The following is a 22,655-nucleotide window of genomic DNA, read 5'->3' on the forward strand; positions in this document are numbered from 1 at the left end:
TGCAAGCGGGTGAGATGGATATAAGAGTGCAGAAGCTCAGGAAGAGATCCAAGACCTGAAAGATAAGGAGATTGGAAAGACAGCGTTATGAAATCTGGAGGGAACCTCCAAGTTTCCATGCTGGCTGTGATAGATACTTGAAAGCGTGTGAGATGGATTCAAGAGTGCAGGAGCTCAGGAAGAGATCCAAGACCTGAAACATAAGAAGACCAGAAAGAAAGCGTCATGAAATCTGGAGGGAACCTCCAAGTTTCCACGCTGGCTGTGACGAATACTTGCAAGCGGGTGAGATGGATATAAGAGTGCAGGAGCTCAGGAAGAGATCCAAGACCTGAAACATAAGAAGACCAGAAAGAAAGCGTCATGAAATCTGGAGGGAACCTCCAAGTTTCCACGCTGGCTGTGACGAATACTTGCAAGCGGGTGAGATGGATATAAGAGTGCAGAAGCTCAGGAAGAGATCCAAGACCTGAAAGATAAGGAGATATGAAAGACAGCGTCATGAAATCTGGAGGGAACCTCCAAGTTTCCATGCTGGCTGTGACGAATACTTGCAAGCGGGTGAGATGGATATAAGAGTGCAGAAGCTCAGGAAGAGATCCAAGACCTGAAACATAAGGAGATATGAAAGACAGCGTCATGAAATCTGGAAGGAACCTCCCAGTTTCCACGCTGGCTGTGACGAATACTTGCAAGCGGGTGAGATGGATATAAGAGTGCAGGAGCTCAGGAAGAGATCCAAGACCTGAAACATAAGGAGATATGAAAGAAAGCGTCATGAAATCTGGAGGGAACCTCCAAGTTTCCATGCTGGCTGTGACGAATACTTGCAAGAGGGTGAGATGGATATAAGAGTGCAGAAGCTCAGGAAGAGATCCAAGACCTGAAACATAAGGAGATATGAAAGAAAGCGTCATGAAATCTGGAGGGAACCTCCCAGTTTCCACGCTGGCTGTGACGAATACTTGCAAGCGTGTGAGATGGATATAAGAGTGCAGGAGCTCAGGAAGAGATCCAAGACCTGAAACATAAGGAGATATGAAAGAAAGCGTCATGAAATCTGGAGGGAACCTCCAAGTTTCCATGCTGGCTGTGACAGATACTTGAAAGCGTGTGAGATGGATTCAAGAGTGCAGAAGCTCAGGAAGAGATCCAAGATCTGAAACATAAGGAGATATGAAAGAAAGCGTCATGAAATCTGGAGGGAACCTCCAAGTTTCCACGCTGGCTGTGACGAATACTTGCAAGCGTGTAAGATGGATATAGGAGTGCAGGAGCTCAGGAAGAGATCCAAGACCTGAAACATAAGGAGATATGAAAGAAAGCGTCATGAAATCTGGAGGGAACCTCCCAGTTTCCACGCTGGCTGTGACGAATACTTGAAAGCGGGTGAGATGGATATAAGAGTGCAGGAGCTCAGGAAGAGATCCAAGACCTGAAAAATAAGGAGATTGGAAAGACAGCGTCATGAAATCTGGAGGGAACCTCCCAGTTTCCACGCTGGCTGTGACGAATACTTGCAAGCGGGTGAGATGGATATAAGAGTGCAGGAGCTCAGGAAGAGATCCAAGACCTGAAAGATAAGGAGATTGGAAAGACAGCGTCATGAAATCTGGAGGGAACCTCCAGGTTTCCACGCTGGCTTTGACGAATACTTGCAAGCGGGTGAGATGGATATAAGAGTGCAGAAGCTCAGGAAGAGATCCAAGACCTGAAACATAAGGAGATATGAAAGAAAGCGTCATGAAATCTGGAGGGAACCTCCCAGTTTCCACGCTGGCTGTGATAGGTACTTGAAAGCGTGTGAGATGGATTCAAGCGTGCAGAAGCTCAGGAAGAGATCCAAGATCTGAAACATAAGGAGATATGAAAGAAAGCGTCATGAAATCTGGAGGGAACCTCCAAGTTTCCACGCTGGCTTTGACGAATACTTGCAAGCGGGTGAGATGGATATAAGAGTGCAGAAGCTAAGGAAGCGATCCAAGACCTGAAACATAAGGAGATATGAAAGAAAGCGTCATGAAATCTGGAGGGAACCTCCAAGTTTCCATGCTGGCTGTGACGAATACTTGAAAGCGTGTGAGATGGATTCAAGAGTGCAGAAGCTCAGGAAGAGATCCAAGATCTGAAACATAAGGAGATATGAAAGAAAGCGTCATGAAATCTGGAGGGAACCTCCAAGTTTCCACGCTGGCTTTGACGAATACTTGCAAGCGGGTGAGATGGATATAAGAGTGCAGAAGCTAAGGAAGCGATCCAAGACCTGAAACATAAGGAGATATGAAAGAAAGCGTTATGAAATCTGGAGGGAACCTCCCAGTTTCCACGCTGGCTGTGATAGGTAATTGAAAGCGTGTGAGATGGATTCAAGAGTGCAGAAGCTCAGGAAGAGATCCAAGATCTGAAACATAAGGAGATATGAAAGAAAGCGTCATGAAATCTGGAGGGAGCCTCCCAGTTTCCACGCTGGCTGTGATAGGTACTTGAAAGCGTGTGAGATGGATTCAAGAGTGCAGAAGCTCAGGAAGAGATCCAAGATCTGAAACATAAGGAGATATGAAAGAAAGCGTCATGAAATCTGGAGGGAACCTCCAGGTTTCCACGTTGGGTGTGATAGATACTTGAAAGCGTGTGAGATGGATATAAGAGTGCAGGAGCTCAGGAAGAGATCCAAGATCTGAAACATAAGAAGATCAGAAAGAAAGCGTCATGAAATCTGGAGGGAACCTCCAAGTTTCCACGCTGGCTGTGACGAATACTTGCAAGCGGGTGAGATGGATATAAGAGTGCAGGAGCTCAGGAAGAGATCCAAGACCTGAAACATAAGAACACCAGAAAGAAAGCGTCATGAAATCTGGAGGGAACCTCCAAGTTTCCATGCTGGCTGTGATAGATACTTGCAAGCGGGTGAGATGGATATAAGAGTGCAGGAGCTCAGGAAGAGATCCAAGATCTGAAACATAAGAAGATCAGAAAGAAAGCGTCATGAAATCTGGAGGGAACCTCCAGGTTTCCATGTTGGGTGTGATAGATACTTGAAAGCGTGTGAGATGGATATAAGAGTGCAGGAGCTCAGGAAGAGATCCAAGATCTGAAACATAAGAAGATCAGAAAGAAAGCGTCATGAAATCTGGAGGGAACCTCCCAGTTTCCACGCTGGCTGTGACGAATACTTGCAAGCGGGTGAGATGGATATAAGAGTGCAGGAGCTCAGGAAGAGATCCAAGACCTGAAACATAAGGAGATATGAAAGAAAGCGTCATGAAATCTGGAGGGAACCTCCAGGTTTCCACGTTGGGTGTGACAGATACTTGAAAGCGTGTGAGATGGATTAAAGAGTGCAGAAGCTCAGGAAGAGATCCAAGACCTGAAACATAAGGAGATATGAAAGAAAGCGTCATGAAATCTGGAGGGAACCTCCAAGTTTCCACGCTGGCTGTGATAGATACTTGAAAGCGTGTGAGATGGATTCAAGAGTGCAGAAGCTCAGGAAGAGATCCAAGACCTGAAACATAAGGAGATATGAAAGAAAGCGTCATGAAATCTGGAGGGAACCTCCAAGTTTCCATGCTGGCTGTGACGAATACTTGCAAGCGGGTGAGATGGATATAAGAGTGCAGAAGCTCAGGAAGAGATCCAAGACCTGAAACATAAGGAGATATGAAAGAAAGCGTCATGAAATCTGGAGGGAACCTCCAAGTTTCCATGCTGGCTGTGATAGATACTTGAAAGCGTGTGAGATGGATTCAAGAGTGCAGGAGCTCAGGAAGAGATCCAAGACCTGAAACATAAGAACACCAGAAAGAAAGCGTCATGAAATCTGGAGGGAACCTCCAAGTTTCCATGCTGGCTGTGATAGATACTTGCAAGCGGGTGAGATGGATATAAGAGTGCAGGAGCTCAGGAAGAGATCCAAGACCTGAAAGATAAGGAGATTGGAAAGACAGCGTCATGAAATCTGGAGGGAACCTCCCAGTTTCCACGCTGGCTGTGACGAATACTTGCAAGCGGGTGAGATGGATATAAGAGTGCAGGAGCTCAGGAAGAGATCCAAGACCTGAAAGATAAGGAGATTGGAAAGACAGCGTCATGAAATCTGGAGGGAACCTCCAGGTTTCCATGCTGGCTGTGATAGATACTTGAAAGCGTGTGAGATGGATTCAAGAGTGCAGAAGCTCAGGAAGAGATCCAAGACCTGAAACATAAGAAGATCAGAAAGAAAGCGTCATGAAATCTGGAGGGAACCTCCAGCTTTCCTCACTGGCTGTGACGAATACTCAAAAGCGGGTGAGATGGATATCAGAGTGCAGAAGCTCAGGAAGAGATCCAAGACCTGAAAGATAAGGAGATATGAAAGACAGCGTCATGAAATCTGGAGGGATTCTCCAGGTTTCCACGTTGGGTGTGACGGATACTTAAAAGCGGGTGAGACGGATACCAGAGTGCAGAAGCTCAGGAAGAAATCCAAGATCTGAAACATAAGGAGATATGAAAGAAAGCGTCATGAAATCTGGAGGGAACCTCCAAGTTTCCACGCTGGCTGTGATAGATACTTGAAAGCGTGTGAGATGGATTCAAGAGTGCAGAAGCTCAGGAAGAGATCCAAGATCTGAAACATAAGGAGATATGAAAGAAAGCGTCATGAAATCTGGAGGGAACCTCCAAGTTTCCACGCTGGCTTTGACGAATACTTGCAAGCGGGTGAGATGGATATAAGAGTGCAGAAGCTCAGGAAGAGATCCAAGACCTGAAAGATAAGGAGATTGGAAAGAAAGCGTCATGAAATCTGGAGGGAACCTCCCAGTTTCCACGCTGGCTGTGACGAATACTTGCAAGCGGGTGAGATGGATATAAGAGTGCAGAAGCTCAGGAAGAGATCCAAGACCTGAAAGATAAGGAGATTGGAAAGAAAGCGTCATGAAATCTGGAGGGAACCTCCCAGTTTCCATGCTGGCTGTGACAGATACTTGCAAGCGGGTGAGATGGATATAAGAGTGCAGAAGCTCAGGAAGAGATCCAACATCTGAAACATAAGGAGATATGAAAGAAAGCGTCATGAAATCTGGAGGGAACCTCCAAGTTTCCAAACTGGCTGTGATAGATACTTGAAAGCGTGTGAGATGGATTCAAGAGTGCAGAAGCTCAGGAAGAGATCCAAGATCTGAAACATAAGGAGATATGAAAGAAAGCGTCATGAAATCTGGAGGGAACCTCCCAGTTTCCACGCTGGCTGTGACGAATACTTGCAAGCGGGTGAGATGGATATAAGAGTGCAGGAGCTCAGGAAGAGATCAAAGACCTGAAACATAAGGAGATATGAAAGAAAGCGTCATGAAATCTGGAGGGAACCTCCCAGTTTCCACGCTGGCTGTGACGAATACTTGAAAGCGGGTGAGATGGATATAAGAGTGCAGAAGCTAAGGAAGCGATCCAAGACCTGAAACATAAGGAGATATGAAAGAAAGCGTCATGAAATCTGGAGGGAACCTCCCAGTTTCCACGCTGGCTGTGACGAATACTTGAAAGCGGGTGAGATGGATATAAGAGTGCAGGAGCTCAGGAAGAGATCCAAGACCTGAAAGATAAGGAGATATGAAAGACAGCGTCATGAAATCTGGAGGGAACCTCCAAGTTTCCATGCTGGCTGTGACGAATACTTGCAAGCGGGTGAGATGGATATAAGAGTGCAGGAGCTCAGGAAGAGATCCAAGACCTGAAACATAAGGAGATATGAAAGAAAGCGTCATGAAATCTGGAGGGAACCTCCAAGTTTCCATGCTGGCTGTGACGAATACTTGCAAGCGGGTGAGATGGATATAAGAGTGCAGGAGCTCAGGAAGAGATCCAAGACCTGAAAGATAAGGAGATATGAAAGACAGCGTCATGAAATCTGGAGGGAACCTCCAAGTTTCCATGCTGGCTGTGATAGATACTTGAAAGCGTGTGAGATGTATTCAAGAGTGCAGAAGCTCAGGAAGAGATCCAAGACCTGAAACATAGGGAGATATGAAAGAAAGCGTCATGAAATCTGGAGGGAATCTCCAAGTTTCCACGCTGGCTGTGACGAATACTTGAAAGCGGGTGAGATGGATATAAGAGTGCAGGAGCTCAGGAAGAGATCCAAGACCTGAAACATAAGGAGATATGAAAGAAAGCGTCATGAAATCTGGAGGGAACCTCCAGCTTTCCACGCTGGCTGTGACGAATACTTGCAAGCGGGTGAGATGGATTCAAGAGTGCAGGAGCTCAGGAAGAGATCCAAGACCTGAAAGATAAGGAGATATGAAAGACAGCGTCATGAAATCTGGAGGGAACCTCCAAGTTTCCATGCTGGCTGTGATAGATACTTGAAAGCGTGTGAGATGGATTCAAGAGTGCAGAAGCTCAGGAAGAGATCCAAGACCTGAAACATAAGAAGATCAGAAAGAAAGCGTCATGAAATCTGGAGGGAACCTCCAAGTTTCCACGCTGGCTGTGACGAATACTTGCAAGCGGGTGAGATGGATATGAGAGTGCAGGAGCTCAGGAAGAGATCCAAGACCTGAAAGATAAGGAGATTGGAAAGACAGCGTCATGAAATCTGGAGGGAACCTCCAAGTTTCCACGCTGGCTGTGACGAATACTTGCAAGCGGGCGAGATGGATATAAGAGTGCAGGAGCTCAGGAAGAGATCCAAGACCTGAAACATAAGGAGATATGAAAGACAGCGTCATGAAATCTGGAGGGAACCTCCAAGTTTCCATGCTGGCTGTGATAGATACTTGAAAGCGTGTGAGATGGATTCAAGAATGCAGAAGCTCAGGAAGAGATCCAAGACCTTAAACATAAGAAGATCAGAAAGAAAGCGTCATGAAATCTGGAGGGAACCTCCCAGTTTCCACGCTGGCTGTGACGAATACTTGCAAGCGGGTGAGATGGATTCAAGAGTGCAGGAGCTCAGGAAGAGATCCAAGACCTGAAAGATAAGGAGATTGGAAAGACAGCGTCATGAAATCTGGAGGGATTCTCCAGGTTTCCATGTTGGGTGTGACGGATACTTAAAAGCGGGTGAGACGGATACAAGAGTGCAGAAGCTCAGGAAGAGATCCAAGACCTGAAACATAAGGAGATATGAAAGAAAGCGTCATGAAATCTGGAGGGAACCTCCCAGTTTCCACGCTGGCTGTGACGAATACTTGCAAGCGGGTGAGATGGATATAAGAGTGCAGGAGCTCAGGAAGAGATCCAAGACCTGAAACATAAGGAGATTGGAAAGACAGCGTCATGAAATCTGGAGGGAACCTCCCAGTTTCCACGCTGGCTGTGATAGATACTTGAAAGCGGGTGAGATGGATATAAGAGTGCAGAAGCTCAGGAAGAGATCCAAGACCTGAAACATAAGGAGATATGAAAGAAAGCGTCATGAAATCTGGAGGGAACCTCCCAGTTTCCACGCTGACTGTGACGAATACTTGCAAGCGGGTGAGATGGATATAAGAGTGCAGGAGCTCAGGAAGAGATCCAAGACCTGAAAGATAAGGAGATTGGAAAGACAGCGTCATGAAATCTGGAGGGAACCTCCAGGTTTCCACGTTGGGTGTGATAGATACTTGAAAGCGTGTGAGATGGATTCAAGAGTGCAGAAGCTCAGGAAGAGATCCAAGACCTGAAACATAAGAAGATCAGAAAGAAAGCGTCATGAAATCTGGAGGGAACCTCCCAGTTTCCACGCTGGCTGTGATAGATACTTGAAAGCGTGTGAGATGGATATAAGAGTGCAGGAGCTCAGGAAGAGATCCAAGACCTGAAACATAAGGAGATATGAAAGAAAGCGTCATGAAATCTGGAGGGAACCTCCCAGTTTCCACGCTGGCTTTGACGAATACTTGAAAGCGGGTGAGATGGATATAAGAGTGCAGGAGCTCAGGAAGAGATCCAAGATCTGAAACATAAGAAGATCAGAAAGAAAGCGTCATGAAATCTGGAGGGAACCTCCCAGTTTCCACGCTGGCTGTGATAGATACTTGAAAGCGTGTGAGATGGATTCAAGAGTGCAGGAGCTCAGGAAGAGATCCAAGACCTGAAACATAAGGACATATGAAAGAAAGCGTCATGAAATCTGGAGGGAACCTCCAAGTTTCCACGCTGGCTGTGATAGATACTTGAAAGCGTGTGAGATGGATTCAAGAGTGCAGAAGCTCAGGAAGAGATCCAAGATCTGAAACATAAGGAGATATGAAAGAAAGCGTCATGAAATCTGGAGGGAACCTCCAAGTTTCCACGCTGGCTTTGACGAATACTTGCAAGCGGGTGAGATGGATATAAGAGTGCAGAAGCTCAGGAAGAGATCCAAGACCTGAAAGATAAGGAGATTGGAAAGACAGCGTCATGAAATCTGGAGGGAACCTCCAAGTTTCCACGCTGGCTTTGATAGATACTTGAAAGCGTGTGAGATGGATTCAAGAGTGCAGAAGCTCAGGAAGAGATCCAAGACCTGAAACATAAGAAGATCAGAAAGAAAGCGTCATGAAATCTGGAGGGAACCTCCAAGTTTCCACGCTGGCTGTGACGAATACTTGCAAGCGGGTGAGATGGATATAAGAGTGCAGGAGCTCAGGAAGAGATCCAAGACCTGAAAGATAAGGAGATATGAAAGACAGCGTCATGAAATCTGAAGGGAACCTCCAAGTTTCCATGCTGGCTGTGATAGATACTTGAAAGCGTGTGAGATGGATTCAAGAGTGCAGAAGCTCAGGAAGAGATCCAAGACCTGAAACATAAGAAGATCAGAAAGAAAGCGTCATGAAATCTGGAGGGAACCTCCAAGTTTCCACGCTGGCTGTGACGAATACTTGCAAGCGGGTGAGATGGATATAAGAGTGCAGGAGCTCAGGAAGAGATCCAAGACCTGAAAGATAAGGAGATATGAAAGACAGCGTCATGAAATCTGGAGGGAACCTCCAAGTTTCCACGCTGGCTGTGACGAATACTTGCAAGCGGGTGAGATGGATATAAGAGTGCAGGAGCTCAGGAAGAGATCCAAGACCTGAAAGATAAGGAGATATGAAAGACAGCGTCATGAAATCTGGAGGGAACCTCCAAGTTTCCACGCTGGCTGTGACGAATACTTGCAAGCGGGTGAGATGGATATAAGAGTACAGAAGCTCAGGAAGAGATCCAAGACCTGAAACATAAGGAGATATGAAAGAAAGCGTCATGAAATCTGGAGGGAACCTCCCAGTTTCCACGCTGGCTGTGACGAATACTTGCAAGCGGGTGAGATGGATATAAGAGTGCAGGAGCTCAGGAAGAGATCCAAGACCTGAAAGATAAGGAGATTGGAAAGACAGCGTCATGAAATCTGGAGGGAACCTCCAGGTTTCCACGTTGGGTGTGATAGATACTTGAAAGCGTGTGAGATGGATTCAAGAGTGCAGAAGCTCAGGAAGAGATCCAAGACCTGAAACATAAGAAGATCAGAAAGAAAGCGTCATGAAATCTGGAGGGAACCTCCCAGTTTCCACGCTGGCTGTGATAGATACTTGAAAGCGTGTGAGATGGATATAAGAGTGCAGGAGCTCAGGAAGAGATCCAAGACCTGAAACATAAGGAGATATGAAAGGAAGCGTCATGAAATCTGGAGGGAACCTCCCAGTTTCCACGCTGGCTGTGATAGATACTTGAAAGCGTGTGAGATGGATATAAGAGTGCAGGAGCTCAGGAAGAGATCCAAGACCTGAAACATAAGGAGATATGAAAGAAAGCGTCATGAAATCTGGAGGGAACCTCCCAGTTTCCACGCTGGCTGTGACGAATACTTGAAAGCGGGTGAGATGGATATAAGAGTGCAGGAGCTCAGGAAGAGATCCAAGACCTGAAACATAAGGACATATGAAAGAAAGCGTCATGAAATCTGGAGGGAACCTCCAGCTTTCCACGCTGGCTGTGACGAATACTTGCAAGCGGGTGAGATGGATTCAAGAGTGCAGGAGCTCAGGAAGAGATCCAAGACCTGAAACATAAGGAGACATGAAAGAAAGCGTCATGAAATCTGGAGGGAACCTCCAAGTTTCCACGCTGGCTGTGATAGATACTTGAAAGCGGGTGAGATGGATACAAGAGTGCAGAAGCTCAGGAAGAGATCCAAGATCTGAAACATAAGGAGATATGAAAGACAGCGTCATGAAATCTGGAGGGAACCTCCAAGTTTCCACGCTGGCTGTGATAGATACTTGAAAGCGGGTGAGATGGATATAAGAGTGCAGGAGCTCACGAAGAGATCCAAAACCTGAAACATAAGGAGATATGAAAGACAGCGTCATGAAATCTGGAGGGAACCTCCAAGTTTCCACGCTGGCTTTGATAGATACTTGAAAGCGTGTGAGATGGATTCAAGAGTGCAGAAGCTCAGGAAGAGATCCAAGACCTGAAACATAAGAAGATCAGAAAGAAAGCGTCATGAAATCTGGAGGGAACCTCCAAGTTTCCACGCTGGCTGTGACGAATACTTGCAAGCGGGTGAGATGGATATAAGAGTGCAGGAGCTCAGGAAGAGATCCAAGACCTGAAACATAAGGAGACATGAAAGAAAGCGTCATGAAATCTGGAGGGAACCTCCAAGTTTCCACGCTGGCTGTGATAGATACTTGAAAGCGGGTGAGATGGATATAAGAGTGCAGGAGCTCACGAAGAGATCCAAAACCTGAAACATAAGGAGATATGAAAGACAGCGTCATGAAATCTGGAGGGAACCTCCAAGTTTCCACGCTGGCTTTGATAGATACTTGAAAGCGTGTGAGATGGATTCAAGAGTGCAGAAGCTCAGGAAGAGATCCAAGACCTGAAACATAAGAAGATCAGAAAGAAAGCGTCATGAAATCTGGAGGGAACCTCCAAGTTTCCACGCTGGCTGTGACGAATACTTGCAAGCGGGTGAGATGGATATAAGAGTGCAGGAGCTCAGGAAGAGATCCAAGACCTGAAAGATAAGGAGATATGAAAGAAAGCGTCATGAAATCTGGAGGGAACCTCCCAGTTTCCACGCTGGCTGCGACGAATACTTGCAAGCGGGCGAGATGGATATAAGAGTGCAGGAGCTCACGAAGAGATCCAAAACCTGAAACATAAGGAGATATGAAAGACAGCGTCATGAAATCTGGAGGGAACCTCCAAGTTTCCATGCTGGCTGTGATAGATACTTGAAAGCGTGTGAGATGGATTCAAGAATGCAGAAGCTCAGGAAGAGATCCAAGACCTGAAACATAAGAAGATCAGAAAGAAAGCGTCATGAAATCTGGAGGGAACCTCCCAGTTTCCACGCTGACTGTGACGAATACTTGCAAGCGGGTGAGATGGATATAAGAGTGCAGGAGCTCAGGAAGAGATCCAAGACCTGAAACATAAGGACATATGAAAGAAAGCGTCATGAAATCTGGAGGGAACCTCCAGCTTTCCACGCTGGCTGTGACGAATACTTGCAAGCGGGTGAGATGGATTCAAGAGTGCAGGAGCTCAGGAAGAGATCCAAGACCTGAAACATAAGGAGACATGAAAGAAAGCGTCATGAAATCTGGAGGGAACCTCCAAGTTTCCACGCTGGCTGTGATAGATACTTGAAAGCGGGTGAGATGGATACAAGAGTGCAGAAGCTCAGGAAGAGATCCAAGATCTGAAACATAAGGACATATGAAAGAAAGCGTCATGAAATCTGGAGGGAACCTCCAAGTTTCCACGCTGGCTTTGACGAATACTTGCAAGCGGGTGAGATGGATATAAGAGTGCAGAAGCTCAGGAAGAGATCCAAGACCTGAAAGATAAGGAGATTGGAAAGACAGCGTCATGAAATCTGGAGGGAACCTCCAAGTTTCCACGCTGGCTTTGATAGATACTTGAAAGCGTGTGAGATGGATTCAAGAGTGCAGGAGCTCAGGAAGAGATCCAAGACCTGAAAGAGAAGGAGACTGGAAAGACAGTGTCATGAAATCTGGAGGGAACCTCCCAGTTTCCACGCTGGCTGTGACGAATACTTGCAAGCGGGTGAGATGGATATCAGAGTGCAGAAGCTCAGGAAGAGATCCAAGATCTGAAACATACGGAGATATGAAAGAAAGCGTCATGAAATCTGGAGGGAACCTCCAAGTTTCCACGCTGGCTGTGATAGATACTTGCAAGCGTGTGAGATGGATTCAAGAGTGCAGAAGCTCAGGAAGAGATCCAAGATCTGAAACATAAGAAGACATGAAAGAAAGCGTCATGAAATCTGGAGGGAACCTCCAGCTTTCCACGCTGGCTGTGACGAATACTTGCAAGCGGGTGAGATGGATATAAGAGTGCAGAAGCTAAGGAAGCGATCCAAGACCTGAAACATAAGGAGATTGGAAAGAAAGCGTCATGAAATCTGGAGGGAACCTCCAAGTTTCCACGCTGGCTGTGATAGATACTTGAAAGCGTGTGAGATGGATATAAGAGTGCAGGAGCTCAGGAAGAGATCCAAGACCTGAAACATAAGGAGATATGAAAGAAAGCGTCATGAAATCTGGAGGGAACCTCCAAGTTTCCACGCTCGCTGTGACGAATACTTGCAAGCGGATGAGATGGATATAAGAGTGCAGGAGCTCAGGAAGAGATCCAAGACCTGAAAGATAAGGAGATTGGAAAGACAGCGTCATGAAATCTGGAGGGAACCTCCAAGTTTCCACGCTGGCTGTGACGAATACTTGCAAGCGGGTGAGATGGATATAAGAGTGCAGGAGCTCAGGAAGAGATCCAAGACCTGAAAGATAAGGAGATATGAAAGACAGCGTCATGAAATCTGGAGGGAACCTCCAAGTTTCCATGCTGGCTGTGACGAATACTTGCAAGCGGGTGAGATGGATATAAGAGTGCAGGAGCTCAGGAAGAGATCCAAGACCTGAAACATAAGGAGATACGAAAGAAAGCGTCATGAAATCTGGAGGGAACCTCCAAGTTTCCATGCTGGCTGTGACGAATACTTGCAAGCGGGTGAGATGGATATAAGAGTGCAGGAGCTCAGGAAGAGATCCAAGACCTGAAACATAAGAAGACCAGAAAGAAAGCGTCATGAAATCTGGAGGGAACCTCCAAGTTTCCACGCTGGCTGTGACGAATACTTGCAAGCGGGTGAGATGGATATAAGAGTGCAGGAGCTCAGGAAGAGATCCAAGACCTGAAACATAAGGAGATACGAAAGAAAGCGTCATGAAATCTGGAGGGAACCTCCAAGTTTCCATGCTGGCTGTGACGAATACTTGCAAGCGGGTGAGATGGATATAAGAGTGCAGGAGCTCAGGAAGAGATCCAAGACCTGAAAGATAAGGAGATATGAAAGAAAGCGTCATGAAATCTGGAGGGAACCTCCAAGTTTCCATGCTGGCTGTGATAGATACTTGAAAGCGTGTGAGATGTATTCAAGAGTGCAGAAGCTCAGGAAGAGATCCAAGACCTGAAACATAAGGAGATATGAAAGAAAGCGTCATGAAATCTGGAGGGAACCTCCAGCTTTCCACGCTGGCTGTGACGAATACTTGCAAGCGGGTGAGATGGATTCAAGAGTGCAGGAGCTCAGGAAGAGATCCAAGACCTGAAACATAAGAAGACCAGAAAGAAAGCGTCATGAAATCTGGAGGGAACCTCCAAGTTTCCACGCTGGCTGTGATAGATACTTGAAAGCGTGTGAGATGTATTCAAGAGTGCAGAAGCTCAGGAAGAGATCCAAGATCTGAAACATAAGGAGATATGAAAGAAAGCGTCATGAAATCTGGAGGGAACCTCCAAGTTTCCACGCTGGCTGTGACGAATACTTGCAAGCGGGTGAGATGGATATAAGAGTGCAGGAGCTCAGGAAGAGATCCAAGACCTGAAAGATAAGGAGATATGAAAGACAGCGTCATGAAATCTGGAGGGAACCTCCAAGTTTCCATGCTGGCTGTGACGAATACTTGCAAGCGGGTGAGATGGATATAAGAGTGCAGGAGCTCAGGAAGAGATCCAAGACCTGAAAGATAAGGAGATATGAAAGAAAGCGTCATGAAATCTGGAGGGAACCTCCAAGTTTCCATGCTGGCTGTGATAGATACTTGAAAGCGTGTGAGATGGATTCAAGAGTGCAGAAGCTCAGGAAGAGATCCAAGACCTGAAACATAAGAAGATCAGAAAGAAAGCGTCATGAAATCTGGAGGGAACCTCCAAGTTTCCACGCTGGCTGTGACGAATACTTGCAAGCGGGTGAGATGGATATAAGAGTGCAGGAGCTCAGGAAGAGATCCAAGACCTGAAAGATAAGGAGATATGAAAGACAGCGTCATGAAATCTGGAGGGAACCTCCAAGTTTCCATGCTGGCTGTGACGAATACTTGCAAGCGGGTGAGATGGATATAAGAGTGCAGGAGCTCAGGAAGAGATCCAAGACCTGAAAGATAAGGAGATATGAAAGACAGCGTCATGAAATCTGGAGGGAACCTCCCAGTTTCCATGCTGGTTGTGATAGATACTTGAAAGCGTGTGAGATGTATTCAAGAGTGCAGAAGCTCAGGAAGAGATCCAAGACCTGAAAGATAAGGAGATATGAAAGACAGCGTCATGAAATCTGGAGGGAACCTCCAAGTTTCCATGCTGGCTGTGACGAATACTTGCAAGCGGGTGAGATGGATATAAGAGTGCAGGAGCTCAGGAAGAGATCCAAGACCTGAAACATAAGAAGACCAGAAAGAAAGCGTCATGAAATCTGGAGGGAACCTCCAAGTTTCCACGCTGGCTGTGATAGATACTTGCAAGCGGGTGAGATGGATATAAGAGTGCAGGAGCTCAAGAAGAGATCCAAGACCTGAAAGATAAGGAGATATGAATGACAGCGTCATGAAATCTGGAGGGAACCTCCAAGTTTCCATGCTGGCTGTGATGAATACTTGCAAGCGGGTGAGATGGATATAAGAGTGCAGGAGCTCAGGAAGAGATCCAAGACCTGAAACATAAGGAGATATGAAAGAAAGCGTCATGAAATCTGGAGGGAACCTCCAAGTTTCCATGCTGGCTGTGACGAATACTTGCAAGCGGGTGAGATGGATATAAGAGTGCAGGAGCTCAGGAAGAGATCCAAGACCTGAAAGATAAGGAGATATGAAAGACAGCGTCATGAAATCTGGAGGGAACCTCCAAGTTTCCATGCTGGCTGTGATAGATACTTGAAAGCGTGTGAGATGTATTCAAGAGTGCAGAAGCTCAGGAAGAGATCCAAGACCTGAAACATAAGGAGATATGAAAGAAAGCGTCATGAAATCTCGAGGGAACCTCCAAGTTTCCATGCTGGCTGTGACGAATACTTGCAAGCGGGTGAGATGGATATAAGAGTGCAGGAGCTCAGGAAGAGATCCAAGACCTGAAAGATAAGGAGATTGGAAAGACAGCGTCATGAAATCTGGAGGGAACCTCCCAGTTTCCACGCTGGCTGTGACGAATACTTGCAAGCGGGTGAGATGGATATAAGAGTGCAGGAGCTCAGGAAGAGATCCAAGACCTGAAAGATAAGGAGATATGAAAGACAGCGTCATGAAATCTGGAGGGAACCTCCAAGTTTCCATGCTGGCTGTGACAGATACTTGAAAGCGTGTGAGATGGATTCAAGAATGCAGAAGCTCAGGAAGAGATCCAAGACCTGAAACATAAGAAGATCAGAAAGAAAGCGTCATGAAATTTGGAGGGAACCTCCAAGTTTCCACGCTGACTGTGACGAATACTTGCAAGCGGGTGAGATGGATATAAGAGTGCAGAAGCTCAGGAAGAGATCTAAGACCTGAAACATAAGGAGATATGAAAGAAAGCGTCATGAAATCTGGAGGGAACCTCCCAGTTTCCACGCTGGCTGTGACGAATACTTGAAAGCGGGTGAGATGGATTCAAGAGTGCAGAAGCTCAGGAAGAGATCCAAGATCTGAAACATAAGGAGATATGAAAGAAAGCGTCATGAAATCTGGAGGGAACCTCCAAGTTTCCACGCTGGCTGTGATAGATACTTGAAAGCGGGTGAGATGGATATAAGAGTGCAGGAGCTCAGGAAGAGATCCAAGACCTGAAAGATAAGGAGATTGGAAAGACAGCGTCATGAAATCTGGAGGGATTCTCCAGGTTTCCATGTTGGGTGTGACGGATACTTAAAAGCGGGTGAGACGGATACCAGAGTGCAGAAGCTCAGGAAGAGATCTAAGACCTGAAACATAAGGAGATATGAAAGAAAGCGTCATGAAATCTGGAGGGAACCTCCCAGTTTCCACGCTGGCTGTGATAGATACTTGAAAGCGGGTGAGATGGATATAAGAGTGCAGGAGCTCAGGAAGAGATCCAAGACCTGAAAGATAAGGAGATTGGAAAGACAGCGTCATGAAATCTGGAGGGAACCTCCCAGTTTCCACGCTGGCTGTGACGAATACTTGCAAGCGGGTGAGATGGATATAAGAGTGCAGGAGCTCAGGAAGAGATCCAAGACCTGAAACATAAGGAGATATGAAAGACAGCGTCATGAAATCTGGAGGGAACCTCCAAGTTTCCATGCTGGCTGTGATAGATACTTGAAAGCGTGTGAGATGGATTCAAGAATGCAGAAGCTCAGGAAGAGATCCAAGACCTGAAACATAAGAAGATCAGAAAGAAAGCGTCATGAAATCTGGAGGGAACCTCCAAGTTTCCACGCTGACTGTGACGAATACTTGCAAGCGGGTGAGATGGATATAAGAGTGCAGAAGCTCAGGAAGAGATCTAAGACCTGAAACATAAGGAGATATGAAAGAAAGCGTCATGAAATCTGGAGGGAACCTCCCAGTTTCCACGCTGGCTGTGACGAATACTTGCAAGCGGGTGAGATGGATTCAAGAGTGCAGAAGCTCAGGAAGAGATCCAAGATCTGAAACATAAGGAGATATGAAAGAAAGCGTCATGAAATCTGGAGGGAACCTCCAAGTTTCCACGCTGGCTGTGATAGATACTTGAAAGCGGGTGAGATGGATATAAGAGTGCAGGAGCTCAGGAAGAGATCCAAGACCTGAAAGATAAGGAGATTGGAAAGACAGCGTCATGAAATCTGGAGGGAACCTCCTAGTTTCCACGCTGGCTGTGATAGATACTTGAAAGCGGGTGAGATGGATATAAGAGTGCAGAAGCTCAGGAAGAGATCCAAGACCTGAAACATAAGGAGATATGAAAGAAAGCGTCATGAAATCTGGAGGGAACCTCCCAGTTTCCACGCTGGCTGTGACGAATACTTGCAAGCGGGTGAGATGGATATAAGAGTGCAGGAGCTCAGGAAGAGATCCAAGACCTGAAAGATAAGGAGATATGAAAGACAGCGTCATGAAATCTGGAGGGAACCTCCAAGTTTCCATGCTGGCTGTGACGAATACTTGCAAGCGGGTGAGATGGATATAAGAGTGCAGGAGCTCAGGAAGAGATCCAAGACCTGAAACATAAGGAGATATGAAAGAAAGCGTCATGAAATCTGGAGGGAACCTCCAAGTTTCCATGCTGGCTGTGACGAATACTTGCAAGCGGGTGAGATGGATATAAGAGTGCAGGAGCTCAGGAAGAGATCCAAGACCTGAAACATAAGGAGATATGAAAGAAAGCGTCATGAAATCTGGAGGGAACCTCCCAGTTTCCACGCTGGCTGTGACGAATACTTGCAAGCGTGTGAGATGGATATAAGAGTGCAGGAGCTCAGGAAGAGATCCAAGACCTGAAACATAAGGAGATATGAAAGAAAGCGTCATGAAATCTGGAGGGAACCTCCCAGTTTCCACGCTGGCTGTGACGAATACTTGAAAGCGGGTGAGATGGATATAAGAGTGCAGGAGCTCAGGAAGAGATCCAAGACCTGAAACATAAGGAGATATGAAAGAAAGCGTCATGAAATCTGGAGGGAACCTCCAGGTTTCCACGCTGGCTGTGACGAATACTTGAAAGCGGATGAGATGGATATAAGAGTGCAGGAGCTCAGGAAGAGATCCAAGACCTGAAAGATAAGGACATATGAAAGAAAGCGTCATGAAATCTGGAGGGAACCTCCAGCTTTCCACGCTGGCTGTGACGAATACTTGCAAGCGGGTGAGATGGATTCAAGAGTGCAGGAGCTCAGGAAGAGATCCAAGACCTGAAACATAAGGAGATATGAAAGAAAGCGTCATGAAATCTGGAGGGAACCTCCAGCTTTCCACGCTGGCTGTGACGAATACTTGCAAGCGGGTGAGATGGATTCAAGAGTGCAGGAGCTCAGGAAGAGATCCAAGACCTGAAACATAAGAAGACCAGAAAGAAAGCGTCATGAAATCTGGAGGGAACCTCCAAGTTTCCACGCTGGCTGTGATAGATACTTGAAAGCGTGTGAGATGGATTCAAGAGTGCAGAAGCTCAGGAAGAGATCCAAGATCTGAAACATAAGGAGATATGAAAGAAAGCGTCATGAAATCTGGAGGGAACCTCCAAGTTTCCACGCTGGCTTTGACGAATACTTGCAAGCGGGTGAGATGGATATAAGAGTGCAGGAGCTCAGGAAGAGATCCAAGACCTGAAAGATAAGGAGATTGGAAAGACAGCGTCATGAAATCTGGAGGGAACCTCCAAGTTTCCACGCTGGCTGTGATAGATACTTGAAAGCGTGTGAGATGGATTCAAGACTGCAGAAGCTCAGGAAGAGATCCAAGACCTGAAACATAAGAAGATCAGAAAGAAAGCGTCATGAAATCTGGAGGGAACCTCCAAGTTTCCACGCTGGCTGTGATAGATACTTGCAAGCGGGTGAGATGGATATAAGAGTGCAGGAGCTCAGGAAGAGATCCAAGACCTGAAAGATAAGGAGATATGAAAGACAGCGTCATGAAATCTGGAGGGAACCTCCAAGTTTCCACGCTGGCTGTGATAGATACTTGAAAGCGGGTGAGATGGATATAAGAGTGCAGAAGCTCAGGAAGAGATCCAAGACCTGAAACATAAGGAGATATGAAAGAAAGCGTCATGAAATCTGGAGGGAACCTCCCAGTTTCCACGCTGGCTGTGACGAATACTTGCAAGCGGGTGAGATGGATATAAGAGTGCAGGAGCTCAGGAAGAGATCCAAGACCTGAAAGATAAGGAGATATGAAAGACAGCGTCATGAAATCTGGAGGGAACCTCCAAGTTTCCATGCTGGCTGTGACGAATACTTGCAAGCGGGTGAGATGGATATAAGAGTGCAGGAGCTCAGGAAGAGATCCAAGACCTGAAACATAAGGAGATATGAAAGAAAGCGTCATGAAATCTGGAGGGAACCTCCAAGTTTCCATGCTGGCTGTAACGAATACTTGCAAGCGGGTGAGATGGATATAAGAGTGCAGGAGCTCAGGAAGAGATCCAAGACCTGAAACATAAGGAGATATGAAAGAAAGCGTCATGAAATCTGGAGGGAACCTCCCAGTTTCCACGCTGGCTGTGACGAATACTTGCAAGCGTGTGAGATGGATATAAGAGTGCAGGAGCTCAGGAAGAGATCCAAGACCTGAAACATAAGGAGATATGAAAGAAAGCGTCATGAAATCTGGAGGGAACCTCCCAGTTTCCACGCTGGCTGTGACGAATACTTGAAAGCGGGTGAGATGGATATAAGAGTGCAGGAGCTCAGGAAGAGATCCAAGACCTGAAACATAAGGAGATATGAAAGAAAGCGTCATGAAATCTGGAGGGAACCTCCAGGTTTCCACGCTGGCTGTGACGAATACTTGAAAGCGGATGAGATGGATATAAGAGTGCAGGAGCTCAGGAAGAGATCCAAGACCTGAAAGATAAGGACATATGAAAGAAAGCGTCATGAAATCTGGAGGGAACCTCCAGCTTTCCACGCTGGCTGTGACGAATACTTGCAAGCGGGTGAGATGGATTCAAGAGTGCAGGAGCTCAGGAAGAGATCCAAGACCTGAAACATAAGGAGATATGAAAGAAAGCGTCATGAAATCTGGAGGGAACCTCCAGCTTTCCACGCTGGCTGTGACGAATACTTGCAAGCGGGTGAGATGGATTCAAGAGTGCAGGAGCTCAGGAAGAGATCCAAGACCTGAAACATAAGAAGACCAGAAAGAAAGCGTCATGAAATCTGGAGGGAACCTCCAAGTTTCCACGCTGGCTGTGATAGATACTTGAAAGCGTGTGAGATGGATTCAAGAGTGCAGAAGCTCAGGAAGAGATCCAAGATCTGAAACATAAGGAGATATGAAAGAAAGCGTCATGAAATCTGGAGGGAACCTCCAAGTTTCCACGCTGGCTTTGACGAATACTTGCAAGCGGGTGAGATGGATATAAGAGTGCAGGAGCTCAGGAAGAGATCCAAGACCTGAAAGATAAGGAGATTGGAAAGACAGCGTCATGAAATCTGGAGGGAACCTCCAAGTTTCCACGCTGGCTGTGATAGATACTTGAAAGCGTGTGAGATGGATTCAAGACTGCAGAAGCTCAGGAAGAGATCCAAGACCTGAAACATAAGAAGATCAGAAAGAAAGCGTCATGAAATCTGGAGGGAACCTCCAAGTTTCCACGCTGGCTGTGATAGATACTTGCAAGCGGGTGAGATGGATATAAGAGTGCAGGAGCTCAGGAAGAGATCCAAGACCTGAAAGATAAGGAGATATGAAAGACAGCGTCATGAAATCTGGAGGGAACCTCCAAGTTTCCATGCTGGCTGTGACGAATACTTGCAAGCGGGTGAGATGGATATAAGAGTGCAGGAGCTCAGGAAGAGATCCAAGACCTGAAAGATAAGGATATATGAAAGACAGCGTCATGAAATCTGGAGGGAACCTCCAAGTTTCCACGCTGGCTGTGACGAATACTTGCAAGTGGGTGAGATGGATATAAGAGTGCAGGAGCTCAGGAAGAGATCCAAGACCTGAAAGATAAGGAGATATGAAAGAAAGCGTCATGAAATCTGGAGGGAACCTCCAAGTTTCCATGCTGGCTGTGACGAATACTTGCAAGCGGGTGAGATGGATATAAGAGTGCAGAAGCTCAGGAAGAGATCTAAGACCTGAAACATAAGGAGATATGAAAGAAAGCGTCATGAAATCTGGAGGGAACCTCCCAGTTTCCACGCTGGCTGTGACGAATACTTGCAAGCGGGTGAGATGGATTCAAGAGTGCAGAAGCTCAGGAAGAGATCCAAGATCTGAAACATAAGGAGATATGAAAGAAAGCGTCATGAAATCTGGAGGGAACCTCCAAGTTTCCACGCTGGCTGTGATAGATACTTGAAAGCGGGTGAGATGGATATAAGAGTGCAGGAGCTCAGGAAGAGATCCAAGACCTGAAACATAAGGAGATATGAAAGAAAGCGTCATGAAATCTGGAGGGAACCTCCCAGTTTCCACGCTGGCTGTGACGAATACTTGCAAGCGGGTGAGATGGATATAAGAGTGCAGGAGCTCAGGAAGAGATCCAAGACCTGAAACATAAGGAGATATGAAAGAAAGCGTCATGAAATCTGGAGGGAACCTCCAAGTTTCCATGCTGGCTGTGACGAATACTTGCAAGCGGGTGAGATGGATATAAGAGTGCAGGAGCTCAGGAAGAGATCCAAGACCTGAAAGATAAGGAGATATGAAAGACAGCGTCATGAAATCTGGAGGGAACCTCCAAGTTTCCATGCTGGCTGTGACGAATACTTGCAAGCGGGTGAGATGGATATAAGAGTGCAGGAGCTCAGGAAGAGATCCAAGACCTGAAAGATAAGGAGATATGAAAGAAAGCGTCATGAAATCTGGAGGGAACCTCCAAGTTTCCATGCTGGCTGTGATAGATACTTGAAAGCGTGTGAGATGTATTCAAGAGTGCAGAAGCTCAGGAAGAGATCCAAGACCTGAAACATAAGGAGATATGAAAGAAAGCGTCATGAAATCTGGAGGGAACCTCCAGCTTTCCACGCTGGCTGTGACGAATACTTGCAAGCGGGTGAGATGGATTCAAGAGTGCAGGAGCTCAGGAAGAGATCCAAGACCTGAAACATAAGAAGACCAGAAAGAAAGCGTCATGAAATCTGGAGGGAACCTCCAAGTTTCCACGCTGGCTGTGATAGATACTTGAAAGCGTGTGAGATGGATTCAAGAGTGCAGAAGCTCAGGAAGAGATCCAAGATCTGAAAGATAAGGAGATTGGAAAGACAGCGTCATGAAATCTGGAGGGAACCTCCAAGTTTCCATGCTGGCTGTGATAGATACTTGAAAGCGTGTGAGATGGATTCAAGAGTGCAGAAGCTCAGGAAGAGATCCAAGACCTGAAACATAAGAAGATCAGAAAGAAAGCGTCATGAAATCTGGAGGGAACCTCCAAGTTTCCACGCTGGCTGTGATAGATACTTGCAAGCGGGTGAGATGGATATAAGAGTGCAGGAGCTCAAGAAGAGATCCAAGACCTGAAAGATAAGGAGATATGAATGACAGCGTCATGAAATCTGGAGGGAACCTCCAAGTTTCCATGCTGGCTGTGACGAATACTTGCAAGCGGGTGAGATGGATATAAGAGTGCAGGAGCTCAGGAAGAGATCCAAGACCTGAAACATAAGGAGATATGAAAGAAAGCGTCATGAAATCTGGAGGGAACCTCCAAGTTTCCATGCTGGCTGTGATAGATACTTGAAAGCGTGTGAGATGTATTCA

General features: G+C 46.4%; 1 protein-coding gene and 1 long non-coding RNA gene across 6 annotated transcripts; both read right to left on the reverse strand.

The window, feature by feature from the left end:
* Positions 1-1,633: 1,633 nt before the first annotated feature.
* Positions 1,634-9,591, reverse strand: LOC146372030 (uncharacterized). The gene is made up of 3 exons (XR_014802766.1): positions 8,474-9,591; positions 3,506-7,921; positions 1,634-3,229 (listed from the first exon to the last, which is right to left on the reverse strand). It is a non-coding gene; the product is annotated as an uncharacterized LOC146372030 (long non-coding RNA).
* Positions 9,592-10,753: 1,162 nt separating this feature from the next.
* Positions 10,754-15,585, reverse strand: LOC146372031 (uncharacterized). Of its 5 annotated transcripts, none has more exons than XM_084953730.1 (2): positions 14,734-15,585; positions 10,754-14,181 (listed from the first exon to the last, which is right to left on the reverse strand). In XM_084953730.1, exon 2 carries the CDS (start codon positions 13,365-13,367, stop codon positions 12,318-12,320), a length of 1,050 nt encoding a protein of 349 aa, XP_084809856.1. In that variant the 5' UTR covers positions 13,368-14,181; positions 14,734-15,585; the 3' UTR covers positions 10,754-12,317. The 5 variants fall into 5 exon arrangements, with proteins under 5 accessions (XP_084809856.1, XP_084809855.1, XP_084809854.1 ...); XM_084953729.1 differs by having other exon boundaries at positions 10,754-14,131; positions 14,684-15,585; XM_084953728.1 differs by having other exon boundaries at positions 10,754-14,407; positions 14,546-15,585.
* Positions 15,586-22,655: the final 7,070 nt, after the last annotated feature.

Source organism: Perissodus microlepis, chromosome 15 (assembly GCF_051167445.1).
Source record: "Perissodus microlepis isolate ML-2025 ecotype Zambia chromosome 15, ASM5116744v1, whole genome shotgun sequence".
In the NCBI taxonomy this organism is placed as follows: Eukaryota; Metazoa; Chordata; class Actinopteri; order Cichliformes; family Cichlidae; genus Perissodus; species Perissodus microlepis.

Excerpts from the sequence above, each read along its gene's own strand:
- LOC146372031 (XM_084953730.1), bottom strand. The coding sequence starts at position 13,367 with ATGGAAACTTGGAGGTTCCCTCCAGATTTCATGACGCTTTCTTTCATA.